This window comes from Ascidia mentula, chromosome 9, assembly GCF_947561715.1.
Source record: "Ascidia mentula chromosome 9, kaAscMent1.1, whole genome shotgun sequence".
NCBI lineage: Eukaryota > Metazoa > Chordata > Ascidiacea > Phlebobranchia > Ascidiidae > Ascidia > Ascidia mentula.
Genome location: NC_138574.1, coordinates 14,274,365 through 14,295,245, shown reverse-complemented (window position 1 = coordinate 14,295,245; position 20,881 = coordinate 14,274,365). Strand labels below are relative to the sequence as shown.

General features: G+C 37.1%; 4 protein-coding genes across 9 annotated transcripts; 2 read left to right on the top strand and 2 right to left on the bottom strand.

The window, feature by feature from the left end:
* Positions 1 to 215: 215 nt before the first annotated feature.
* LOC145914161 (uncharacterized protein C11orf42-like) lies at positions 216 to 3,365 on the top strand. The gene is made up of 7 exons (XM_083001946.1): positions 216 to 345; positions 577 to 688; positions 936 to 1,066; positions 1,546 to 1,757; positions 2,226 to 2,397; positions 2,706 to 2,833; positions 3,276 to 3,365. The coding sequence occupies exons 1-7, from the start codon at positions 269 to 271 to the stop codon at positions 3,332 to 3,334; spliced, it is 891 nt and encodes a 296-aa protein (XP_082858072.1). The 5' UTR covers positions 216 to 268; the 3' UTR covers positions 3,335 to 3,365.
* A 127-nt stretch (positions 3,366 to 3,492) lies between these two features.
* Positions 3,493 to 7,113, bottom strand: LOC145913173 (replication factor C subunit 3-like). Of its 2 annotated transcripts, XM_083000737.1 has the most exons (8): positions 6,677 to 7,113; positions 6,293 to 6,467; positions 6,020 to 6,095; positions 5,790 to 5,909; positions 5,587 to 5,717; positions 5,129 to 5,243; positions 4,462 to 4,584; positions 3,493 to 3,872 (listed from the first exon to the last, which is right to left on the bottom strand). In XM_083000737.1, exons 1-8 carry the CDS (start codon positions 6,813 to 6,815, stop codon positions 3,681 to 3,683), a joined length of 1,071 nt encoding a protein of 356 aa, XP_082856863.1. In that variant the 5' UTR covers positions 6,816 to 7,113; the 3' UTR covers positions 3,493 to 3,680. The 2 variants fall into 2 exon arrangements, with proteins under 2 accessions (XP_082856863.1, XP_082856862.1); XM_083000736.1 differs by lacking the exon at positions 3,493 to 3,872 and having other exon boundaries at positions 3,895 to 4,584.
* A 445-nt stretch (positions 7,114 to 7,558) lies between these two features.
* LOC145914663 (uncharacterized) lies at positions 7,559 to 13,365 on the top strand. Its single transcript, XM_083002479.1, has 11 exons — positions 7,559 to 7,831; positions 8,520 to 8,678; positions 8,871 to 8,976; positions 9,251 to 9,457; positions 9,910 to 10,036; positions 10,108 to 10,237; positions 11,270 to 11,440; positions 11,739 to 11,897; positions 12,103 to 12,208; positions 12,691 to 12,897; positions 13,214 to 13,365. The coding sequence occupies exons 1-11, from the start codon at positions 7,691 to 7,693 to the stop codon at positions 13,342 to 13,344; spliced, it is 1,644 nt and encodes a 547-aa protein (XP_082858605.1). The 5' UTR covers positions 7,559 to 7,690; the 3' UTR covers positions 13,345 to 13,365.
* Positions 10,971 to 20,103, bottom strand: LOC145913503 (UNC93-like protein). 5 transcript variants are annotated; one of them, XM_083001191.1, is made up of 9 exons: positions 19,672 to 20,049; positions 18,772 to 18,966; positions 17,738 to 17,937; positions 17,091 to 17,210; positions 16,694 to 16,841; positions 16,026 to 16,195; positions 15,308 to 15,542; positions 14,776 to 15,076; positions 10,971 to 11,052 (listed from the first exon to the last, which is right to left on the bottom strand). In XM_083001191.1, the coding sequence occupies exons 1-8, from the start codon at positions 19,763 to 19,765 to the stop codon at positions 14,808 to 14,810; spliced, it is 1,431 nt and encodes a 476-aa protein (XP_082857317.1). In that variant the 5' UTR covers positions 19,766 to 20,049; the 3' UTR covers positions 10,971 to 11,052; positions 14,776 to 14,807. The 5 variants fall into 5 exon arrangements, with proteins under 5 accessions (XP_082857317.1, XP_082857316.1, XP_082857318.1 ...); XM_083001190.1 differs by lacking the exon at positions 10,971 to 11,052 and adding an exon at positions 13,439 to 14,490; XM_083001192.1 differs by lacking the exon at positions 10,971 to 11,052 and adding an exon at positions 13,439 to 14,274.
* Positions 20,104 to 20,881: the final 778 nt, after the last annotated feature.

Below are 20,881 nucleotides of genomic sequence, written 5' to 3'. Positions count from 1 at the left end.
AACTGAAAATACCCGAAACTACAGACAGGAGATTTACCGACAAACATGAGAAATAATGCTTTATCCCATTGTGGTTGTTACGTAACAAGCGACTTTGTGACGTAACTTGAAACACCACTGAGTAGGAAATAGGCCTGCGAAAGTACATTTTATATTTCACAAGAAAATGCTTTGTCGCAAGGGATCTCAATTTAGAGGGGTCGCTTGGACATAAAATGTCATCTAAGCTTGATGAGTGTAAACGACCTGAAGAACGAAGCCTTAAAACATGGACGAGGCCATGCCAAGTCAGATATTTGACAAGCTTACTTCATGTGATCCCGGTTTAGCTTGGGAGCTGTGTCGGTAAGTTTAAAACACGCCTTGGTTATCCAACAACCTGCAAAAGGCATTGTGTAACACCAAGCAGGCTCTCTTTAAATTACAAACAAATAATATTTTGATTCCCGAAATTTCAACTTATCCGTTACCATTTTAAGTCAGTTTTGTGCTTGAAAAAACACTGAAACAACGCCTAAAAAATATCCTGCAATTACGTCACAACTCTTATTGTTTGGAAAATACAATTTTGTGCAGAAATTTTGTCGGTTACCAGCTGCTGGGTCGCGAAGCAGTGACCGTTCCGTTTTTGGATGAAGCTTATCACTTTGTGCCGTTCGGTGTGGTTGTGAAAAGAGGGAGAAAATCGGTAACAATTTGTTCTGAGAAGAAACAAATTTTCGCAATTTAAATTACAAAAAATCTGAATCAACCGCCATTAAAAACTGCAATAATTTATAAATGTTTTGCTCTGTAACCAAGTTACTTAATTCAGCTTTTTAAAAAAAGTCAAAATGTCAGATGTACCACACACGAAAAAAGCATAAAAGAATGTGTTTGTGAAATTTGGTTTGATCTTGACACACATAGGAAGTAATCCATCCCTTTTCTGTCAGTCCCACAGCGGAACAGGGAAAACGTCATATGCCATCGTCGGTTCAATGGCAAGCGTAACAGCGCCGCACGTGGACAAAACGCCTTTTCAACAGAAACCGGAAAAAGTGCAAGATTACCAGTTCAATAACAAGTAAATTTTACTGCAGTTTGTAGGTAAATGCAAGTGGTTATAGACCAAACGTAAATATATGCTCAAATTCGCAAACTCACAACCTTTCCTGTGTAACCGCAGTCTCAAAAAACACAATAACAAAGATCTGTTTTTGAGACGTGAATAATGGTTAAAGCTGGAAAACATCACCTCCAGTTAAATATAAACTAAAATTATAACATCAATGGTAAATAAATTGTTACTGACGCTGCCAGGCATATTTCATTGTTGGCAAATATTTCATGCCTATGAAGATGTAAGCCAAAGCTAAAATGCTGTTATACATTAGTAATAGTAAACGTTTCGAACACTAACTGCGTTCATCATCAGTACTACAAATCAAACGTTTACTATTACTAATGTATAACAGCATTTTAGCTTTGGCTTTCATCTTCAAAGTTATTAACTCCAAATATTTTGCACCCAAATTTCATGCCTAAGTTTGCGATTATCTGCAGATACGTTTACCGCGTGTCTGGCATGAAAAACGGTGTTAAGAAAGCGATTAAGATCAAGATCAACGGCACAGAATGCTATGACGTATCGCTGAGTATGGAGCTTGGCAAACTGGTTTTGGATAAAAGATTGCCTGAACTTAGTGATGTGAAAAAGCTTTTTATCGTGTACGAGATCTACTACGCTCAATCTGTAAGCGTCAGTGTCACTATTGGTGAGTAACGGTTTTTAAATTTACTGAGTTTCTCTTGTTTAATTGTGAAACTTTGGTATGAAAGTGTGTTGCCTTTTTTAAGACATCTTAGGCTATGATGTTAAAGTTATTCAAGTCGGAGCGAGCGAAAAATAAAAAACTTAGTTACATGAAACACACGGATTTCTTAATGGCCAATTAAAAACAGTCAAAATAAGTACTTGGAATTACTTTTCTGGCACTTAAGTTTCGAAAGTGTTTATTGAAACCAACGTTTCGTCCACCATCCGGTCAAAATAACGGCCAAAAGTATTTGCTTTGATAATGTTCCCCTAATTTTTTCGTTTTTTAAAATAACACTGAAAGGCAGACATCAGCAAAAATAACAGAAAACAATAGTTGTTCAAAACATAGAACCCCTACATATTTCTTTGACGCTATACGCAGTCAATGCAGAAAAAAACGTTTCATTGATATACCTTATTACAGGCGAGCAACAGCCTGGAAGTCAATACATGGACACAACGAACCGTAAGTTCGCCCATGATAGACGAATGCCCGTGGGTTTCAACGCACAAAAGTTTCCCCTGATGACAAACGGTTGTGTCGGATTTATGGAAAAATCCACGCTGGACGGTTTGAGAGAAGGAAGGTGGAAAAGGTAAAAAAAAATAACAAGTGTTGCGTCAGATGGGATATACTTGGTATCTATAGATAACACACAAATATTTCCAGACAAACGTCACTCTAAATATGGAGCATATTGAATTTAATCTCGTTTGGAACAGACCACAGTTTTTTCATAAAAACCGCAAAACCTTAAAAGACGATTTTACAAGCATTCAACAGGAGTGATTTTCTGTTTTAATAAATAGAGGCTGCCAAAGTTTGTCAAATAAAGCTTACAGAACAGAGAACACACTGCAAGAATTTTTGAAACACACAACACATTTTTTATTTTGTCCTCAGAGCTTCAAGGTTACGGAGTGACCCCCTGCCCAGGGCCCCCGAAACTGCCGGTCCCTCACACCAATGGACAATGGGCCATGCCCTACCCGCCAGGCGAAACCCGCAAGATCTCCTACCGGGTATTCCAGGTATAACCTACCCCATGTCGCATGCAGTTCGTTATCAGAATGGACAAAGGCGCAAGTACTGTGCATGGCAACTATGGGAATTTTTGCCGCGTCATGCCAGTGACGCAGTGGGCACGATTGTTTTCAACCATGACTCAACATTAAAGCAATATATCCTGGGCATATAAAGTGCACAGAAGGATGTTATTCATTGAAACAAAAAGTTTAATTTATATATTTTTTAATGCGCCGGTATTTGAACCCACGTTATCTGGGACTACGTACATGGGTCGGTCTCCTTAATATTTACTACAACGTAAGTTTGGGCACTTTTCTAACCTTTTAATAGCAATTAATAGTTTGGTCCTTCGTAGAAATCTTTAAAGTTATCATCTACTTTATGCTAGAGAACAGGATTTCAACTTGTCTGTGTGCAAATAAATATTAACATTCTCAACTTCAGGTAATCGCCGAAACGACCCTCTACCGCCCCCACCGGATTCTACATCTTCATCTGACTGAATTTTGTTTCATTTTTTATGATCAGCCACCCCAGCACTTAACTGTTTTTACGCATTTTCGTGTCACTTTTAAAAAAGTTAAAAATTGTTAAAAAGTAATTCTTATTTACTTTTCACAGTCTGTAAGATGTGCACACATATTTTCATGAGCTTGCCAACAAAAATGGAAAAAATTTATTACAAGGAAGTAGCCACAGAAACACCATTCCACTATTTCCACAATCATGCTATACTTGTGACGATCACACATGTCATTGTATTTTCTATTCAGTGACCGCAAAGAATCGTGTATCTCAACAGAAGGTCCAGCAAATATTCAAAAAACACAAACAAACAATTTTCGCATTTTAAAACATCATTGCGTCAAATCCCTCCTCCAAGAATTGCTTATAAACACTCATAAACTTTGCAACAAATGCCTCCAAGTGGTAGATGTCCTTTTGACCAACGTGTGTTCTGTGTTCATAGTGTGCCACCAGTTGTGTTACCTCACATTTCAAAGTGCCATCGCAGTTGTGCATGAGCTCATTGTAAATTCCCTGCATACAGGGCAGTTATGAATACATTGCGTAGGGTGTTAATTGGGACCGCTAATGTTTACCACAGTATATTTTTGACAATTGTGTTGCATCACACATGCATTAATTTTTTTAAATGAGAAGCATTACTGAAGCTGGATGTAAGGGCATTTAGAAAGGTTTTTAGTGTTGTTGGTATATGAGTTTTGTGATAATTAGAAGAGAAATGTTTTACTGTAACATTGCTAATTGCAACTACAGCATTCAAGCAATTAGTAACAGCCATTTCGAAAATACCACATAGCATAACAAAAGCAAAAACAAGCTTAAATTCACAGCAAGTCCCAAATTGTTGGATTCGTAAATCCAACTCCATGAGTAGTTTTTCAAAACGACAATAGCAAAACCCCAGGTTAATGGAAATCTGTATTGATTTTACATAAGAATAACAAATGTTGTATAGATACAATTTATCTATGATGCATGGCAAAATAAAACTAAAGGGAACCGACATACATAAAAAAATATCACAGGCAATATTGATTCTCAACATTTGCAAGGTAAGTGAAGAAGACATAATAGTTGCACATGTGCATGCCATGCAACTTACCTTCATTATAACATCAGCTGGAATGCATTTGGTGAGTAATTCATAAAGTCGATGTCGAACTTCCAATAATCGCTTGGGACTTTGTTCTGATACAATCGCATTGGCAGTTTCTCGCAAATAGATCTAAAAATTACAATTTATCAAAAGGTTAAACAACAGTCATTTATCACAATTTCCAGTAGAATGTGAAAGTTGTTCAATAATCACCATGTTGTCAAATATTCATTGCATCAAACAGTGGCGGATCTAGGGGGGTGTTTGGGTGTCAGAACACCCCCCTCAGCATTATGGCACATTGTTTTGTGGGGTGTGAAAGTGCGATTAATTTCACGCTCTGCAGGAACGACAACTATGTTGCATACGGTGGCCTTATATTCCTCTTTGCACATTTGCGAGCGCTAACAGCTGTTTTTAACAAGCGTAATATTGGCAACGTGTTCAACAACTAAACTGGTTTCCACCCAGATTTTGACAAAAAATTACATCATGATCAATGTCCGAAAAAAAATTTTAATCGCATCTAACAGCTTCATTAATTAGGTACCGAAACCGAACACCCCCCTCATATTTTTTCTAGATCCGCCACTGGCATCAAAGTATTTCTGCTACAAAAGTTGTGACATAACCTGATGGGTTAAACTCAATCTAATTTAAAGCAATACCTTACCTCCCAATCTGGATCCATAATGCTTTGGTCTGGTGTAAAAGGATATTGTTGCACTCTGCATGTCTCACACATTAACAATGCTCTTCGAAGATTTCTTTTGGAACTGATGGCAATTCTAAAAAAATGTTAGGCTATTAGCAACTTCTAACATGGTAAATGTATATTACTTTTGGCCTACAAAATTACAAATATATCATGTTCTTAAAAATAAGTGCATGCCCTTTTTCAGCATAGCTTATTTTCCATTCATAAATACTGTTGTATTCTTGTATTCGATAGAAGCATCAAGCAAAAGCACAGACAATTAAAGACTGTCCATTGGGTAATGCAACCTTGGTTATATAGGGAACGCGGCTAATCACATTCCTGTACAATTAACGTTGGAATGTTTACAGGGTGCGAAATCATACGATACAGTGTAAAAATGTTACACTTCAATGATCACAACAAATACAAACCTCTTTCCAAGTTCTGGAGGTAGTGTCAAACCCTCCTTCTTACAAACAAACATCAGAATTTTCTCTATTTCTTCTTCACTCGGAGCTGGAACTCTGATGGATAAACATCTGCTTCTGATAGCTGGGATCACCTGCAAAATATAAAGGTTGTCAATTAAGTACGAACGGACAAAATAACCCGAATAAATACAACCCGAACATACTTTGCTTGTTGAGTTACAGTAAAGAATAAGACGACATGAGTTCATGTATTTCTCCATTGTTCTTCTCAAAGCATGTTGGGCATCTCTTGAAAGTCTGTCTACTTCTGTGAGAACTATCACCTTTGAGAGAATATAAATTAAAACCCTTTGTAGAGTAGTATTGCACAACACACAAAAACTCATCATACAGTGTTAAAACAACTCGGATAATTGAATTTTGTTAATGTTACCTTAAAATGTTTTTGTGTTGTAACATCCAAGGGATTAGATTGGGCAACAGTTTTAATAAGCTCTTGAATGACAACCCTGCAAAAAATACAAAGTGTATTATCATTTATGTGCAAAACTTATAATGATAGAGTTAATGTAACATAAATTTTATTTATATTCATCTTGGTTGTAATAAACTGCGGATTTACAATTATTTTTGTTATTTATTTAGGAAATACTTATTTTCCTCAGGCACAGATTAAACTACTGCAACTAACAGGTCATTAACCTACCTATCATGAAACCCAGCATCACTTGGTGTTACTTCAATGTGATAATTGCTTGCTAAAGTGGCAATTTCAATCTTCTTATTCGACGGCGTTGTAAACATATGCTTTTCTATCCGTAGTTTTTCAACCCCAGAACCATACAACTCTTTCAGTAAGCAAATTATCCTCGTCTTCTTTCCTAATGCATTGTATAGTTGTGTTTATTTTGCACAAATAAATCAAAATTGAGCACAATGTCAAATATCAGCATTAAGTATGTGGCGTAATAAAAAATTTAGTTTCAGATAATTTCTTGCAATTAGAGATAGAGTATAGGGATGAGTAAAACTAAATCGATATTGCAAGAACGTGTACAAAATAATAAAAAAATGGCCATTTCTTACAGACCTGCTCCCGGGGGTCCATACACCAAAAGATGCGGAAAGTCGCCATTCTTTACGAGCAGCTTTAAGTTCTCGGCCTGCTCAAGGTGAAAATCCAGCTTGGCTAGACTTTTTGGCCGATATTTATCCACCCATAAGCTCATTCCAACAAGGTTTGTGTTTGCAGAAAACAATAAAGTAAACACCAAATCTAAACTAATGGTGGGGGTAACAAAACATAACTTCCTCACTATTTTTTAGCCAACAAAATCAGATAACGTTAAATTACGAAAATCAGCATTCCAATGCCAATGTGATGTTCAACAATCAAATACGTCACAGGTCTCACACACCCAGCATTTAACAGGGCCTGCACAACTGCATGTGCTGGCAGTGGCACTGTGGGTGGCACTGTGGCACAAGGGGGCCAACCCAAACTGAAAAATATATTTTCGCGTGACGCATGGTAATGAAGTTACAGGGTTTTATACAATATATTTTATACATTTTATAGCTTTCAAAAGACCTTAAAAAATACGTGCCCAAGGACCGTAAACCCTGAACAACAGCCGATTTTAAACTGATCTCTTTTCCCGAATTTTGATTTTATTGCAATGTTTTCCCATTTGGCGGGAAATATTCCACATTTACAAGGTCGATCGGATATAGATTTATAATAGGGCTGCTTACAATTTTTTTTTCATTTTGGTGTTTGTCAGTAAAATAATAGCTGCTGCTACTTTCTTGCAATGTTATACTGTCGTTAGTCCAAAAGTGTCATTATTTGTGCGGAAAATATATTTTACACAGTTTATGTTTAGTTTTTCAAAACTCACTCAAGCGTATTATCATCAGGCCCTATTCAGAATTTTTTTGTAATTCTACAATTGAAAAAGGTAAATGACGGACTACTGTGTTAAAAAAAACTGTTTTGCTTCACTCGCATTTATTTTTAAGATATTCTTGTAACCGTTCACTGTATTACTAGTCAGTTGTTCTACAAATATATTTAGTGGTGCAAATTCATTATATCGATAAAATGAAACAGCCTGAAATGGTTGGGACTACAATGGTGCTATCTATAACTATTGTGGCTTCCCTTCCCGTTGCAGCATTATTTTTTGCCGTTGTGTGGTCGTTACTCTTTGATTTTGATAAATCAACAAGCACACACTGCCAGGTTGGTTTAATTTAATTATTTTCCACCGCCCATTTGTAAAAAAAGAGTTTTATATATTTTTTGATCCAAAAAATGTGCCTCAATGTATGAAGTAATGCTGTGGGAAACCTGTCTTTAAATACATGAATTTGCGTTGTGAATTGTGTTGTCAATATAAAAAAATTATCTCCATGAGGCTGTTTTTTGTGTCATTTGTCAGTCATTGACCGATTTTTTTACGAAATGACGGTAAAAAATTAAGTCATTTCGGACACAATGTCCGAATGCATTTCGGCAAAGAAATAATAGCGAGTGAAAAGTATTGTGCGTCGCGCAAGTTTGCCTTGCAACGCTTACGACGTCATTATCACGTTTCGTGCCGTTTTGTTTTTGTGGCCTCGAAAGCAACGGGGTGTGCATTGTCGCGTAATACTCGCTGAGGTACAGCCGCATGGTTTCGTAACAATGCGGTTTGTTCCTGCGTTTTTTGCAAACACACGTGCAGATACGCAATTTAAAAGTCGTGTGCTTTGGTAACGAAATTTGGCTATTGCATCGCGTAAATTGCTGCAATCAGCTACATGTTTTGAATGCTAAATATACGTGGTAAATGTCCGAAAAAAATCGGAAAGTACTTTGCACCAATATAATCTATAATTTTTATTTTTCCCAAATGTCTTTGTTGAAATGTCATTTTTTGTTTTACAAGGTGCCCAACTACCTCCCTACAGTGAGTGCAGCTATTGCTCTAACACCACAGGCGTATGTTTGGAGGGCATGCATTGGTCTGCATACAACTCCAAGGCTTGTATATTTGTGGATGTACAAAGTTTGGCTGAAGCAAAATCAAGTTAATGAAGCTGCACTGGTGTGAAAAATGTGTTATCATTCTGCTTTTCTTAAAAGCGTAAATTTAAATATAGATTTAATATTTTTTTTTATTTAGTTGATGTTAACATGCAAATATCATTGATTTCCCTTCTAATTCCATAAAAACATGTAAATAATCATTTGGGTATTTGCAGCAAGTAGAATAAAAACTATGTCTCCATTTTTACAGCTGAGGCCGCTGCATTCATTTCTGAGTTTCATAACGTTAAGTGCTCATTTTGTTGAGGTTTCTTCCTTTCTTGCATTGTCCGTTATTACTTCGAGAGAAAATGGGGGTGAGTGAATCAAATACTTTGCAGACACTTTATGCATTATTGAATACATGTTGTAAAATCTTTTTTTTAAACATAACAAGTTAACACTGTAATATTCCATAGTTTAGAAACAAAGATTCCACAGCAAATTTATTTCCTTTGTTTGAGGAAAAACTGTTTAATTTAAAAACAAAAGTTCAGCCCCAATATTACAATATTGAATTGTTGCATACAAATTTGCCGATTTATGTCACAAAATCATCAACACGTGTGGTATATTTGTTGTATATTTCAGATGCCCACGAATTATTTTTTGTCACTTGCATGTCCGGAGCCATCACTTTCATGGTGGCCGACTGTCTCATTAAAACCACTCTTGTCCTTGATGCAAGGGAAAGAAAGTTAGCAAGAAGAAAGCTGCTGTTTTTCATTCTTAACATAATCTCGTTTATCTTGGCCATTTATTTTTACTTCCGCCACAACAAACATTGTGAAGCTGGAGGTGAGATTTTATATAACAAAAAACTTAAACCTTATTTTTTGTGAGTTATCTATAAAGAAAAACAAACCTACACATTTTTTTTGCAAAAGATGTGATAAATAGTAAGTTAAACATAATTGAAATGATTTGTCTTGTTTCAATAATTGTTTAAAAAAATTAAATGTATATAACATTAACAAGTTGACACAAAAATAGTAATTCAAATACAAATGAATTTAGTGCTATTCTTGCTGCAAAGCATTGTAAATTTAAAGAACTTTTATGGCTAGAAGTTACAAGATTTTTATTGCAAACATTTTGCCTGACATCCTAAGAGACTTTTTTAATAAAAATCTCGGAACTTTTATGCCACAAGAACTGCCATAAATAAATGAAATGGTTTGTAATATTACTGACATTTAAATATTTTAATGTAGAGTTTTGAAAATTATTAATCAGCTCCCATATTGCAGTGTATTCGTGGTTTGCATTTTTCGAATACATCGTCGTTTTGACCAACATTGCTTTCCACTGCACTCAACTAATGGAAATGGCAGAATATCGTCTTGCTGCGGTCAACTATGAAGGAATGAAAGTTGGGTAAAACCCAACAAAATGCCACCAATAACATTGCAATGCAAGTTTTTAGCAACATGCAAAAATCCTTTAAGTATAACTACACCATGTACAATTGACACAAATGCATCTTTGATGGGGGACAATTGGTGGCAAAACCAAATGTTTATAATATTTTTGCTGGTGTACGTGTTTTTTTACGAAACTCCAGGTGGTCTTGTTGCTGTTAAACCATATTTATATTTTAATCAAGCGAAGCTTGCGTACGAAACTTGTTTTTATCAGCAGCTGCTTTTTTAAGCTGTTTCAGCATTGTGGAATAATATAATCGTGCACCATACTCTGTGGTATTTTTTTCTGGAACTGTTTGCGGTTTCCGATAGTTGTTTTCTAAAGTTGAAAACAGGAAACACATTCTAACACAGCAGAAATTTGATCCTTTACCATAAGGTTGCCACCAGCAGCAGTCCGTCTGTAATAACTGTGGAGCTTTATTTGTAATTATACTATCGACAACATTGCAAAACTTATAGTGACTACTTTTTACATGAATTCTTTCATAATGCCTGACAAAACGCAACCTCAACCTAAAACCAGAGGTGAACAACATAGGGCATACATGCCGATGGTTTAAAAGTGGCACGAGGGACGATTTTTGCTAACAGTATGTTTTGAAGTGTTGTTTTAAATTCGACCGCCTGAAATCAAGTTTTTTGCTACCACCTCCTAAACAATCCACACAAACCTTTGGCACGTGATAAATAGTATTTTAATAAATACAAAAAAAACATATGCGACAAAACCACACAAGGTCGGATTGGACGAAGTGATTTGAAGGTGAATTCTCCCCCAAAAATTTACGACCTACATGGCATTCAGATCCGACGAACAAACCCAAACAAAAGAAAATTTGACGTTTTGAATGATTCTAGGAAACGCTCATCCCATCGGTTTTAAATGGTCGTTGCCATAAACTGCTACATTCGTTGACTAACGTGGTTACCAAGGACTTCCATAACATCACAGCTTATTAACCCCACCTGGCAGATAGGTTCAATTTAAATTATGACCGCTAGTCGTACTGGTCTGTGTATTCGAACATGTTTGACTTTTCCTCGCTTACAGTTTTTTCGCGATTTTAGCAACGACGCCGTTCGACAAAGGCATATCCCAAAGTCACACAGGCATTTATTTTTAAGATATTTTGTTAACCGTTCACTGTATCACTGGTCAGTTATTCTGCAAATACATTTATAGTGGAACAACTTAAGGTATTATATCGACAAAATGAAACAGCCTGAACTGGTTGGGACTACAATGGTGCTATCTTCAACTATTGTGGTTTCCCTTCCCGTTGTAGCATTAGTTTTTGCCGTTGTGTGGTCGTTACTATTTGATTTTGATAAATCAACAAGCACACACTGCCAGGTTGGTTTAATTTAAATATTTTCCACCACCCATTTGTAAAACATTGAGTTTCATATATTTTCTGATCCAAAAATGTGCCACAATGTATGAAGTATTGTTTTGGGAAACATTTCTTTAAATGCATGTGAATTGCGTAGTCAACATAACGAATCAATTCTTAAATTTATCAGCACAAGGTGTAAAAGTAGTCAAAATTATAATGTCTAGCATTATTCAATGTATTTTGCACCCAAGTATAATCTTTGATATTTATATTTACCCAATGTTTTTGTTGAAATGTAATTTTTTGTTTTACAAGGTGCCCAACTACCTCCCTACAGTGAGTGCAGCTATTGCCCTAACACCACAGGCGTATGTTTGGAGGGCATGCATTGGTCTGCATACAACTCCAAGGCTTGTGTTTTTGTGGATGTACAAAGTTTGGCTGAAGCAAAGTCAAGTTAATAAAGCTGCACTGGTGTGAAAAATGTGCTCTAATACTGCTTTTCTTGTCCAAACATGTAAAACAGGAGTTCCAGTATGAAAGATTTAATATTTTATTTTATTTAGTTGATGGTAACATGCGAATAATATAGATTTCCCATCTTGTTCAATAAAACATGTGAATTATCATTTGGGTATTTGCAGCAAGTAGAATAAAAACTATGTCTCCTTTTTTACAGCTGAGGCCGCTGCATTCATTTCTGAGTTTCATAACGTTAAGTGCTCATTTTGTTGAGGTTTCCTCCCTTCTTGCATTGTCCGTTGTTTCTTCGAGAGAAAATGGGGGTGAGCGATGACAATTACTTTGCTGACACTCAGAAATGATTCAAGTTTTCTATTCTATTGCATTTAACATTATTGAATACATGCTTTGAAATCTTTCTTTTGAATGTAACAACCTAATACTGTAATTCAATTTCTTCAATGTGCCATGTCAGTCTCTGGTTTATACCTATAGTACTTGATGGTGCACTGTTTTGATATGAGACTGACTATTAAACAACTTTATTCGCACGAGCTTGATCTTGCTTCATCAGTCGCTGCAAGTTATTTAATAGTCTGTCCCTTATCAAAACATTGCACCACCAATTATACAGGAAATACTGTAACATTAGTTTTAATTAGGGGCAATATTTTTTATTTCGGAAATTAAGCTTTCTAAACCATATATAAAAGTACTAGGTTGTTTGTTATTTGTTATATTCAAATTTGTCAACTTATGTCACAAATATCATTAACATGTCTGGTATATTTGTTGTATCTTTCAGATGCACACGAATTCTTTTTTATCACTTTCATGTCCGGAGCCATCACTTTTATGGTGGCCGACTGTCTCAATAAAACCACTCTTGTCCTTGACGCAAGGGAAAGAAAGTTAGCAAGAAGAAAGCTGCTGTTTTTCATTCTCAACATAATCTCGTTTATCTTGGCCATTTATTTTTACTTCCGCCACAACAAACATTGTGAAGCTGGAGGTGAGATTTTATATAAAAAAGCAACTTAAAACCATATTTTTGTGAGTTACCTATAAAGAAAAACCTACACATTTTCTTGCTGTGATAAGATATGATAAATACTAATTTAAACATAAATGGAATGGTTGTCTTATCAATAATTATTTTAAAAACGTTGACTGTAACATTGACAAGTTGAAAAAAAACAGTAATTTAGATACAAATGAATTTATGTCTTGTCAATAGTTTTTTTTTGAAAGGTGACTGTAATATTACTGACATGTGAATATTTTAATGTAGAGTTTTGAAAATTATTTAATAAGCTTCTATATTGCAGTGTATTCGTGGTTTGCATTTTTCGAGTACATCGTCATTTTGACCAACATTGCTTTCCACTACACTCAAGGAATGGAAATGGCAGAATATCGACTTGCTGCGATCAACTATGAAGGAATGAAAATTGGGTAAAACCCCAAAAAATCCTACCAATAACATTACAATGCAAGTTTTCAGCAACATGCAAGAATCCCTCAAGTTTTACTACACCATGTACAATTGAAACAAATGCATCTTCGATGGGGGCAATTGGTGGCAAAACCAAATGTTTTTAATATTTTTTTGTGATATTTTTGCTGGTGTACGTGTTTTTTTACGAAACTCCGGGTGGTCTTGTTGCTGTTAAACCATATTTATATTTTAATCAAGCGAAGCTTGCGTACAAAACTTGTATTTATCACCAGCTGCTTTTTTAAGCTGTTTCAGCATTGTGGAATAATATAATCGTGCACCATACTCCGTGGTATTTTTTTCTGGAACTGTTTGCGGTTTCCGATAGTTGTTTTCTAAAGTTGAAAAACAGGAAACACGTAAATGTAACACAGCAGAAATTTGATCCTTTACCATAAGGTTGCCACCGGCAGCAGTCCGTCTGTAAGCGCTGCGGAGTTTTATTTTTACTTGATATTATCGATAACATTACAAAACTTATAGTGACTACCTTTTACACAAATTCTTTCATAATGCTTGACGATCTACAACTTTTAACCGGGGGTGAACAACACAGGGAACACGTGCTAAATTTGGCATTTCAATGGTTTAAAAATGGCACGCGGGACGATTTTTGCCAACAGAATGTTAGAAAATGTTTTTGAAGTGTTGTTTTAGATTCAACCACGTTAAATTAAGTTTTTTGCCAACACCTTCAAAACAATTCATACAAACCCTTGGCACGCAATAGATAGTATTTTAATAAATATGGTACGCATAACTGCAATGTTTCATGCATCCACGTGATTGGAAGGATCGCCCCACTGTGCAGGTCCTTACTTGGCGTTCACAGCAATCATATCGAGATCATGAGGTTTACAGGCATAACCGTTAGGGTTTTGAACCCTTGCCCTACACAAAAGTCTCGTCAGTCAGTATGTATAAAAAAATTGTACAAAATTCTCGAGTTTCACAGTTTCATTGGCGTTTGGTTGTTGGTCGCATGCCAACGAAAAGAAGTCACTTTCAGAACCAACAAAATGTCAATTCAGCTGTAAGTTTAGTGTCGAACGTGGAAAGTCAGCGCATTCGGTTGAAGTTTATAAACTGTTCCAACGCGACCTTTTTCTAAAAATATTTTGAGAAAGAAATAATTGTTAAAAGAAAAAAATGCGACAAAACCACATAAGGTTGGATTGGACGAAGTGCTTTGAAAATGAATTCCCTCCAACAAAATTACGTCCGACCTATATGGCATTCGATTCTGACGAAAAAACCCAAACATAAGACAAATTTTGACGTTTTGAATATTTCTTGGAATCGTTCATCCCATAGATATCAAATGGTCGTCGCCATAAACTGCTGCATTCGTTAACTATAACGTTCCATAAAACCACAACTTATTAACCCCACCTGGCGGATAAGTTCAATTTAAATTATGACCGCTAGTCGTACGACACGCTCTGGTCTGTGTATTCCAACATGTTTGTCCTTTCCTCGCTTTCAGATTCTTTGCGATTTTTGCAGCGACGCCATTCGGCAAAAGAATATCCCAAAGTCACACAGGCCAGCACGGCGTAAAGGAGCCCGATGTTGGCGTTCACACAAATTTTCCCGCTAATAAGGAAGCTGATGAAGAGTCCCAGCACAGTGCAGAAACTCAAGTTGCCAAACGCAACTTCTACTCGATCGGAGAAGAATACGCCGGTGGCAGCTGTCAATCAAAATATCACAAATAACTCATTGAGTTCTTTTTCGATGTTAAGATCAGTTTTTTTTACTGCAATAAAGGCATAGAGATGCAAACTCCACATCCAAAGGTCAATAAAACCCCATTCTGGTGGTAACAGAGCCTTAATCTATGCAAAGTCAGCATTGAACGAATAACACAGTCTTAATACTGGGTTGCGCAGAATTTAGCCAACAGTTAACAATATTCACTTACATGCTGATGCGGTTTGCCAAATTCCATCCGAAACACCGATCAACCCTCCAATCGCGTACACCCAGTACTCCGTAGCTTGCATCGGTCGCCATACCAACTGCACTGTCCAACTGAATACGTCATAAACGAAGCCACAAACGAAGACAGGCCTCAAGCTGAATCTGTGAGCGAGCCGACCGACCAGAAACGACGTAACGACGTTTAAAACGCCGTAGATCACCATTACCAAACCAACCTGTGTGGAGGAGGATGATTAGAAATATAAAAACTTTGAACCAGATGTGGTGCTATTTTATTCTTGCTGTCGGGCGTAGTAAATTAATAGGAATTGTTCTGGCACTTAAGTTACGAGAGTTTTTTTTTTGTAACCATAAATTAATAAGTTTTATCGACCATCTGGTGGGATTTCCTCAGATTATTGTACCAGAAGGTTGTGTATCCTAAAATGCCAAAGGAACAGTTCTTTAAAATTACAATACCTGCCAGCAAGAACAGAACTGTATTAGAAGCGGAGGTTTGTGGCAAAAATTAAAGCGTTCGGTCCTTATCGGAATATGTTATCATTGGCATTAGATGAGAACAGGGCAAGAATTCGGTGTTTTTTTTCCAATTATTCCCACCAAAGTATCAAGAATGTCCCTATAATGTTTCGAAACATAGTTTAAGCACAAACGAAAACAAGGAAAAAATCGTATAAATTTTATGTGAAGCTTTTTACCTGTTGAACACCGATTGTGCAGGAGACGAAAGCTTGTGTGAAGTTTGAAGCTGCGTAGCCAACCACAAGACCATAATACAAACCGGTAGGTGTCACTAGAATGCTCTCTATAGAGATCATATGTTGAAACGATGTTTTTATGGAATTCAGAACCACTTTTTTCGATGCGACTGTTGGAAAAATCGCCGGATTTATTGAAAAGAATTTTTGTCATGTTTTTAACAAAAATCTTAAGTTTATGGCGGTAAAAGACGATCTAAGACATACGAGTATAATCAAGTCAATCATATTTTATCGCAGTTACGTTCCTATCACCTACATTTTGCACACATAGTTACAATTCCCTGAAGTAACCCTGAAGATGTCTCGCCGGATGGCAGACGAAACGTTGTTTTCAAATAAACACTTTAGAAACTAAGTGCCAGAAGAGCAATTCCGATTAAATAGTTACAATTCACATGGACAATGGAATGGGTACCGACAAAACCATAAGGGTTCGGCGCCCCAGTGAAAAGATAAAAAGGATAACCATCAGAGTATCGGGTCAACATGTGGTTGTTAGCTCAATATGATTTGTATTGTAGATGTTTTATATCTTATTTTATACTAAAAAAAAACGAAAATCAATTGCGGCGTCAATTATACTTTTTCAAAATCGCAAATATTACCATTGGAACTTCTTGGAAGTCTTTCCAAAAAGACTGAATGAAGGATAACAGCGAAAGCTTGCATTGCTGCGTAGATTCCGACAAGAAGGTATATGGATATTTTGCTTTTAGGGACGTATTTGTATCGATCGCTGTCTGCGTGCTCGGACTATAAAGGAAAATTACTTGTTGCTTTAGGTGATGCAGAATCCACAAATAAATTCAGTGTTAAGTATAGCGAATTTTTTATCATTAGAAAGTTTAGTTTCTCACATGGAGTTATTTTGACTGAAATTCAGCATAAACTCCATTAGCTATAGGTTAGTCAAAACATATATTTCAAGTTAACAGAACCATTTTGTACAATTATTGTTCAACGCCACTGTGCCACAGTCCTTCCTTCTGTTGGTCGACATACCAAGCAATACCGGCTCCCACATAATGACAAGTTGAAGTCTTTGTTAGTTGCGTTCGTGGTTCCTACGTTCAAATTTCGAGCTCCATACAGCACAGCGTACGAAAGTAGGTTCCCAATGATCTGAAAACAGTCATTTGTTTTTTTTTAAATTAACACAGTCGGGTTAGTTTAGGGTTTCCCAAACTGTGTGCCCTGAAGTGGGCTCAGATGTGCCGCAAAAAAGTATGCATAAATATTATAGGCTACCACTGCAATTGTCGTATTTCATCATGACACTAATGAAGAACAGTGAGTCTAAGGGTTTGAAAACCCCCGGGTTTAGTTGATTGCCTGACAAAATGAAAACTGTCTTTTTGTTTTGGTCATCATGACGATGCAAATTCAGTACATGTGTGCACCGAAATCAAGGTTAAGTATACTAGACCGTATTTTTCCAAGCCTAATTTTTCTTTTTCACAAGTTTCGCTGACGTCACAGCCAAGCTGGATACGATAGCTGTGATCGCCAAATAAAGCCTTGCGTATTCTTTACATGGCTCGCGGTCAGATAAAACAATTCTTTTCGTGCAACTTTTATCAGCAAAGTTTCCGCATCAGATTTTCCTCAATTCATATCAACACAAGCATGTAAACTACAACAAAACTGACCTGACACGACTTAAGAATGGCGAAAAAGTGTCCGAACCACTTGTTCCTCATGCTGTCAAGACCTTTTGCGTCCTCCTTCGATCCGCCTTTACTCGACCAATGAGATTTCACCATCTGTGCTACGTAGAGAGTGGACGAGGACCATACAAGTGCTTCTCCCAGTGATCCAACAACAGCCGCCGGTATCATAGTATAAAAAGCTGGACAAAAATATTTATACATTTTAATTATTATCCACCAATAATTATTTGTTAAATTCCACAGAGCGATCTGTGGACAGCCCAAATGGATTTTTATAAGAAAAATATATTTCGCCTAAAAAGGCATCATCAATTTGTCCAACGTATTCAAATACATTCTTTAATCACATTATTATCCACCAACTACAAAACCAAAATCACTCGGGAACATTAATCATTTACTCAACATTGAGTGTATGAGTTGTTGCCCAAACGTTTTGATAAAGAAAACATTTCAATGTATTCTGAAATACGAGTCAGACTTAATGTTCTCAAAATATACAAGAAAACATTAGGACAGAAAATCATTTCTGTATAAATTACAGGAAGAATAGAAAACAGAAAACTTAGGCCGAAATGCTTACAAAGACCGGACGACAGCAATACCTTCAATCTTTACCCCGTAATTACAGAAAATTGTGAAAGAAAATATTTCGGACAAGGTCTTTACCATTGCTTTACATGCATTGTCAGTCTAACCATTTTAATAAGGTTCACTGGCATCGCAGCAAAAGTTTGATTTTTCCAGGAAGTCGGAGCAAGATTTTAAAAGTCAAGCTCCCGGTAAGGTTTGAAGTCCAACGCTCTACCGACTGAGCTTAAGGATTTCAGCTGTTAGAGGGGCTCCGTTGTGGCCAAGACGCACTGGCGCCCAAGCGGATCTTGCTCCAACGCGGAAAGTGGCAGATCCTGATTGGATACGATGACAGCACTTTTTTTTCTTTTTTTTAGGTAATTGAACATCTTGCTAGTGTCATTGGGTTTGAATATCAACGATAGCAATGTGGAACTTACTGGGGAAAAAATTTCCTAATGTGTAGACGAAGAAACCGATTTCGCCAAGGACGAGAGACCACTTCGGTCCAACTTCCGTGAGCATGTATGGAGTGAACAACAGTAGAAGCACCAACGCACAAGCATACAGGATACTGGCACTAATCGTCCCAAGATTGTCGGTGATGTTCATGCTGCTTTGCAGCACAAGTATGCCTGAGAAACATAAACACATCAGAAATGTAACAAACCGAGCCTTTCAACGTCAGTTTGAAAGTAACTTTCTCGATATGTTGATGACGATGTGCGACCCATGCCGTAATTTCTTGCCGCCAACAGCAAAACTCATTCAGAATTTTGCTTTTATTTTAATAAATTTTAGAATAAAAACGCCCAGGAAGGCAAGTTGCTGGTAGGTAACAAATGTTGTTTTATTGCGAATCTCACGTTCTCTATAATAGGGGCCGAATTGTTTGCTTGGATCCAGTTTAATACACTGTGACATTTCTTACATCCAGCTCGCACTGTAACAGTGTTGCGGCCCTAGATACTAACAAACTGGAACTACCGTGGGTTAACTTATACTGTTGCATCTGTATTTGGTAGTGTACTGTTTGCTACAACTGGTATTTCCTTGAGATCCGTTCCTAGGGTATTCTTTCAGACTAAATCCTTAAGGTTGGTTACACAATTAGTTCATTACATCAGAGAGAAAACAAGAAATAATTGGTAATTTCAAAGGGTCAAAAATCGCCATACATCGCTAAAAAACAGCGGTATTTATACATCACTTTCGTTTTTGGCCCAACAACGAATCTGGTTACGCTCGAAACCAAACAGTGCCATTAGACAATGGTGTGGACCAAAACTGCACGAATTACCCAACAGTAAATCACAACATCCATTTCACTCAACACTTACCAACATACGCCGATACGTTCACCAGCGTTCCGACAGATACAAGATAATACTGCAAGCTTGAATTTTGCTGAGTCATCTTCGACGTTTGAGTCATAACTTTGCATTAATTCCACTCAACCATGACGACAAAGATAGAACAGGTCACAAAGTAAAACAGTGATTCCCAACCTTTTTGTGGTTGCGTACCACTTGGAGGTAAAACAATTTCGACGCGTACCACCTAGTCGAATGTTACAAAGTAACCTAGGGGATGAAGTAACGAACAGTTACGATTTTTTCAATTCGAACTACATCCGCAAATTACGGAAAGTTGCTCGCGTACCACCTGGAATGTCGTCGCCTACCACCAGTGATACGTGTACCACCGGTTGGGTAACACTGCAGTAGAAGTTTTTAGATGGGTGCTTTATAGATAAACTAACCAATGCGATTCTGTTGAAGAAAAAGTTTTGCAACCTGAAAGTTTCCACTCAAAGCTGGATTTTCCCTAAAATAAAAGTCATACCGACGTGTTTACAAAGTAAGACGGAGTGTTTAACGCTTCCTTGAGTCTTGGATTTACCCCGAATTCTTTCACAAACCTCTGTCTGCGGTTTTTATGACGTCAAACACTGTTTACTTTATCGGCTTCGCTATCGTTGCAGAAAGACCCTTTGTGCTTTGCCTGCCTAACTTGCTATTTACGTGTGTCTGTATGTTTTTCACGGTTTCGGTAGCATGTTCCACTGCACTGTACAAAGCAGGTTCCAGTTGTGAAACTGGTTTCCCGCATTGCTTGTTTTGGTAAATTTGTGCCCGTTGCTAAGTTTATCCGTGTGCTGTTAAGCTTATCAGTTTACGATTTGTGGTGTATGACCTTCAATGTCCTCCTGACCGTGACACGCATTTCAATCCAAGGCTGACTGATTCTTCCGTATACCTGTTACCTGAACAATAGTATTGGACGACTTCATACATCAGACTGGCGCAACTTACAAACTATCCCAATTCAGGGCACTTGTTCAGGTAATCAAGTGCTGCCCTGTTGCTCAACAAGCGAGATATCCTCAGGCACATTTGAAGTCAGACCTGTGTGCCAACCGTTTCTGTGACAAATGGCGATCGGAAAACGTTGCGACTTCCAATGCTGTAGCGTCCGCCTTGTTCTCACGCATTGTACAGAATATGTACAGTGATTATCATTCACTGGGCATGCTGCGGAAATGCGTAC

Coding starts and splice junctions, on each gene's coding strand:
- LOC145914161 (XM_083001946.1), top strand. CDS start 269: ATGGACGAGGCCATGCCAAGTCAGATATTTGACAAGCTTACTTCATGT. Junction 689..935: donor TGAAAAGAGGGAGAAAATCG/GTAACAATTTGT, acceptor CTTTTCTGTCAG/TCCCACAGCGGAACAGGGAA. Junction 2,834..3,275: donor TCTCCTACCGGGTATTCCAG/GTATAACCTACC, acceptor TCTCAACTTCAG/GTAATCGCCGAAACGACCCT.
- LOC145913173 (XM_083000736.1), bottom strand. CDS start 6,815: ATGAGCTTATGGGTGGATAAATATCGGCCAAAAAGTCTAGCCAAGCTG. Junction 6,468..6,676: donor GTATGGACCCCCGGGAGCAG/GTCTGTAAGAAA, acceptor ACAATGCATTAG/GAAAGAAGACGAGGATAATT. Junction 6,096..6,292: donor GATGCTGGGTTTCATGATAG/GTAGGTTAATGA, acceptor TATTTTTTGCAG/GGTTGTCATTCAAGAGCTTA.
- LOC145914663 (XM_083002479.1), top strand. CDS start 7,691: ATGAAACAGCCTGAAATGGTTGGGACTACAATGGTGCTATCTATAACT. Junction 10,238..11,269: donor CTCCAGGTGGTCTTGTTGCT/GTTAAACCATAT, acceptor ATACATTTATAG/TGGAACAACTTAAGGTATTA. Junction 12,209..12,690: donor TTCTTCGAGAGAAAATGGGG/GTGAGCGATGAC, acceptor TGTATCTTTCAG/ATGCACACGAATTCTTTTTT.
- LOC145913503 (XM_083001193.1), bottom strand. CDS start 19,765: ATGACTCAAACGTCGAAGATGACTCAGCAAAATTCAAGCTTGCAGTAT. Junction 16,825..17,055: donor GAAGGAAGGACTGTGGCACA/GTGGCGTTGAAC, acceptor GCACGCAGACAG/CGATCGATACAAATACGTCC. Junction 16,196..16,693: donor ACTTCCAAGAAGTTCCAATG/GTAATATTTGCG, acceptor TTTTTCCAACAG/TCGCATCGAAAAAAGTGGTT.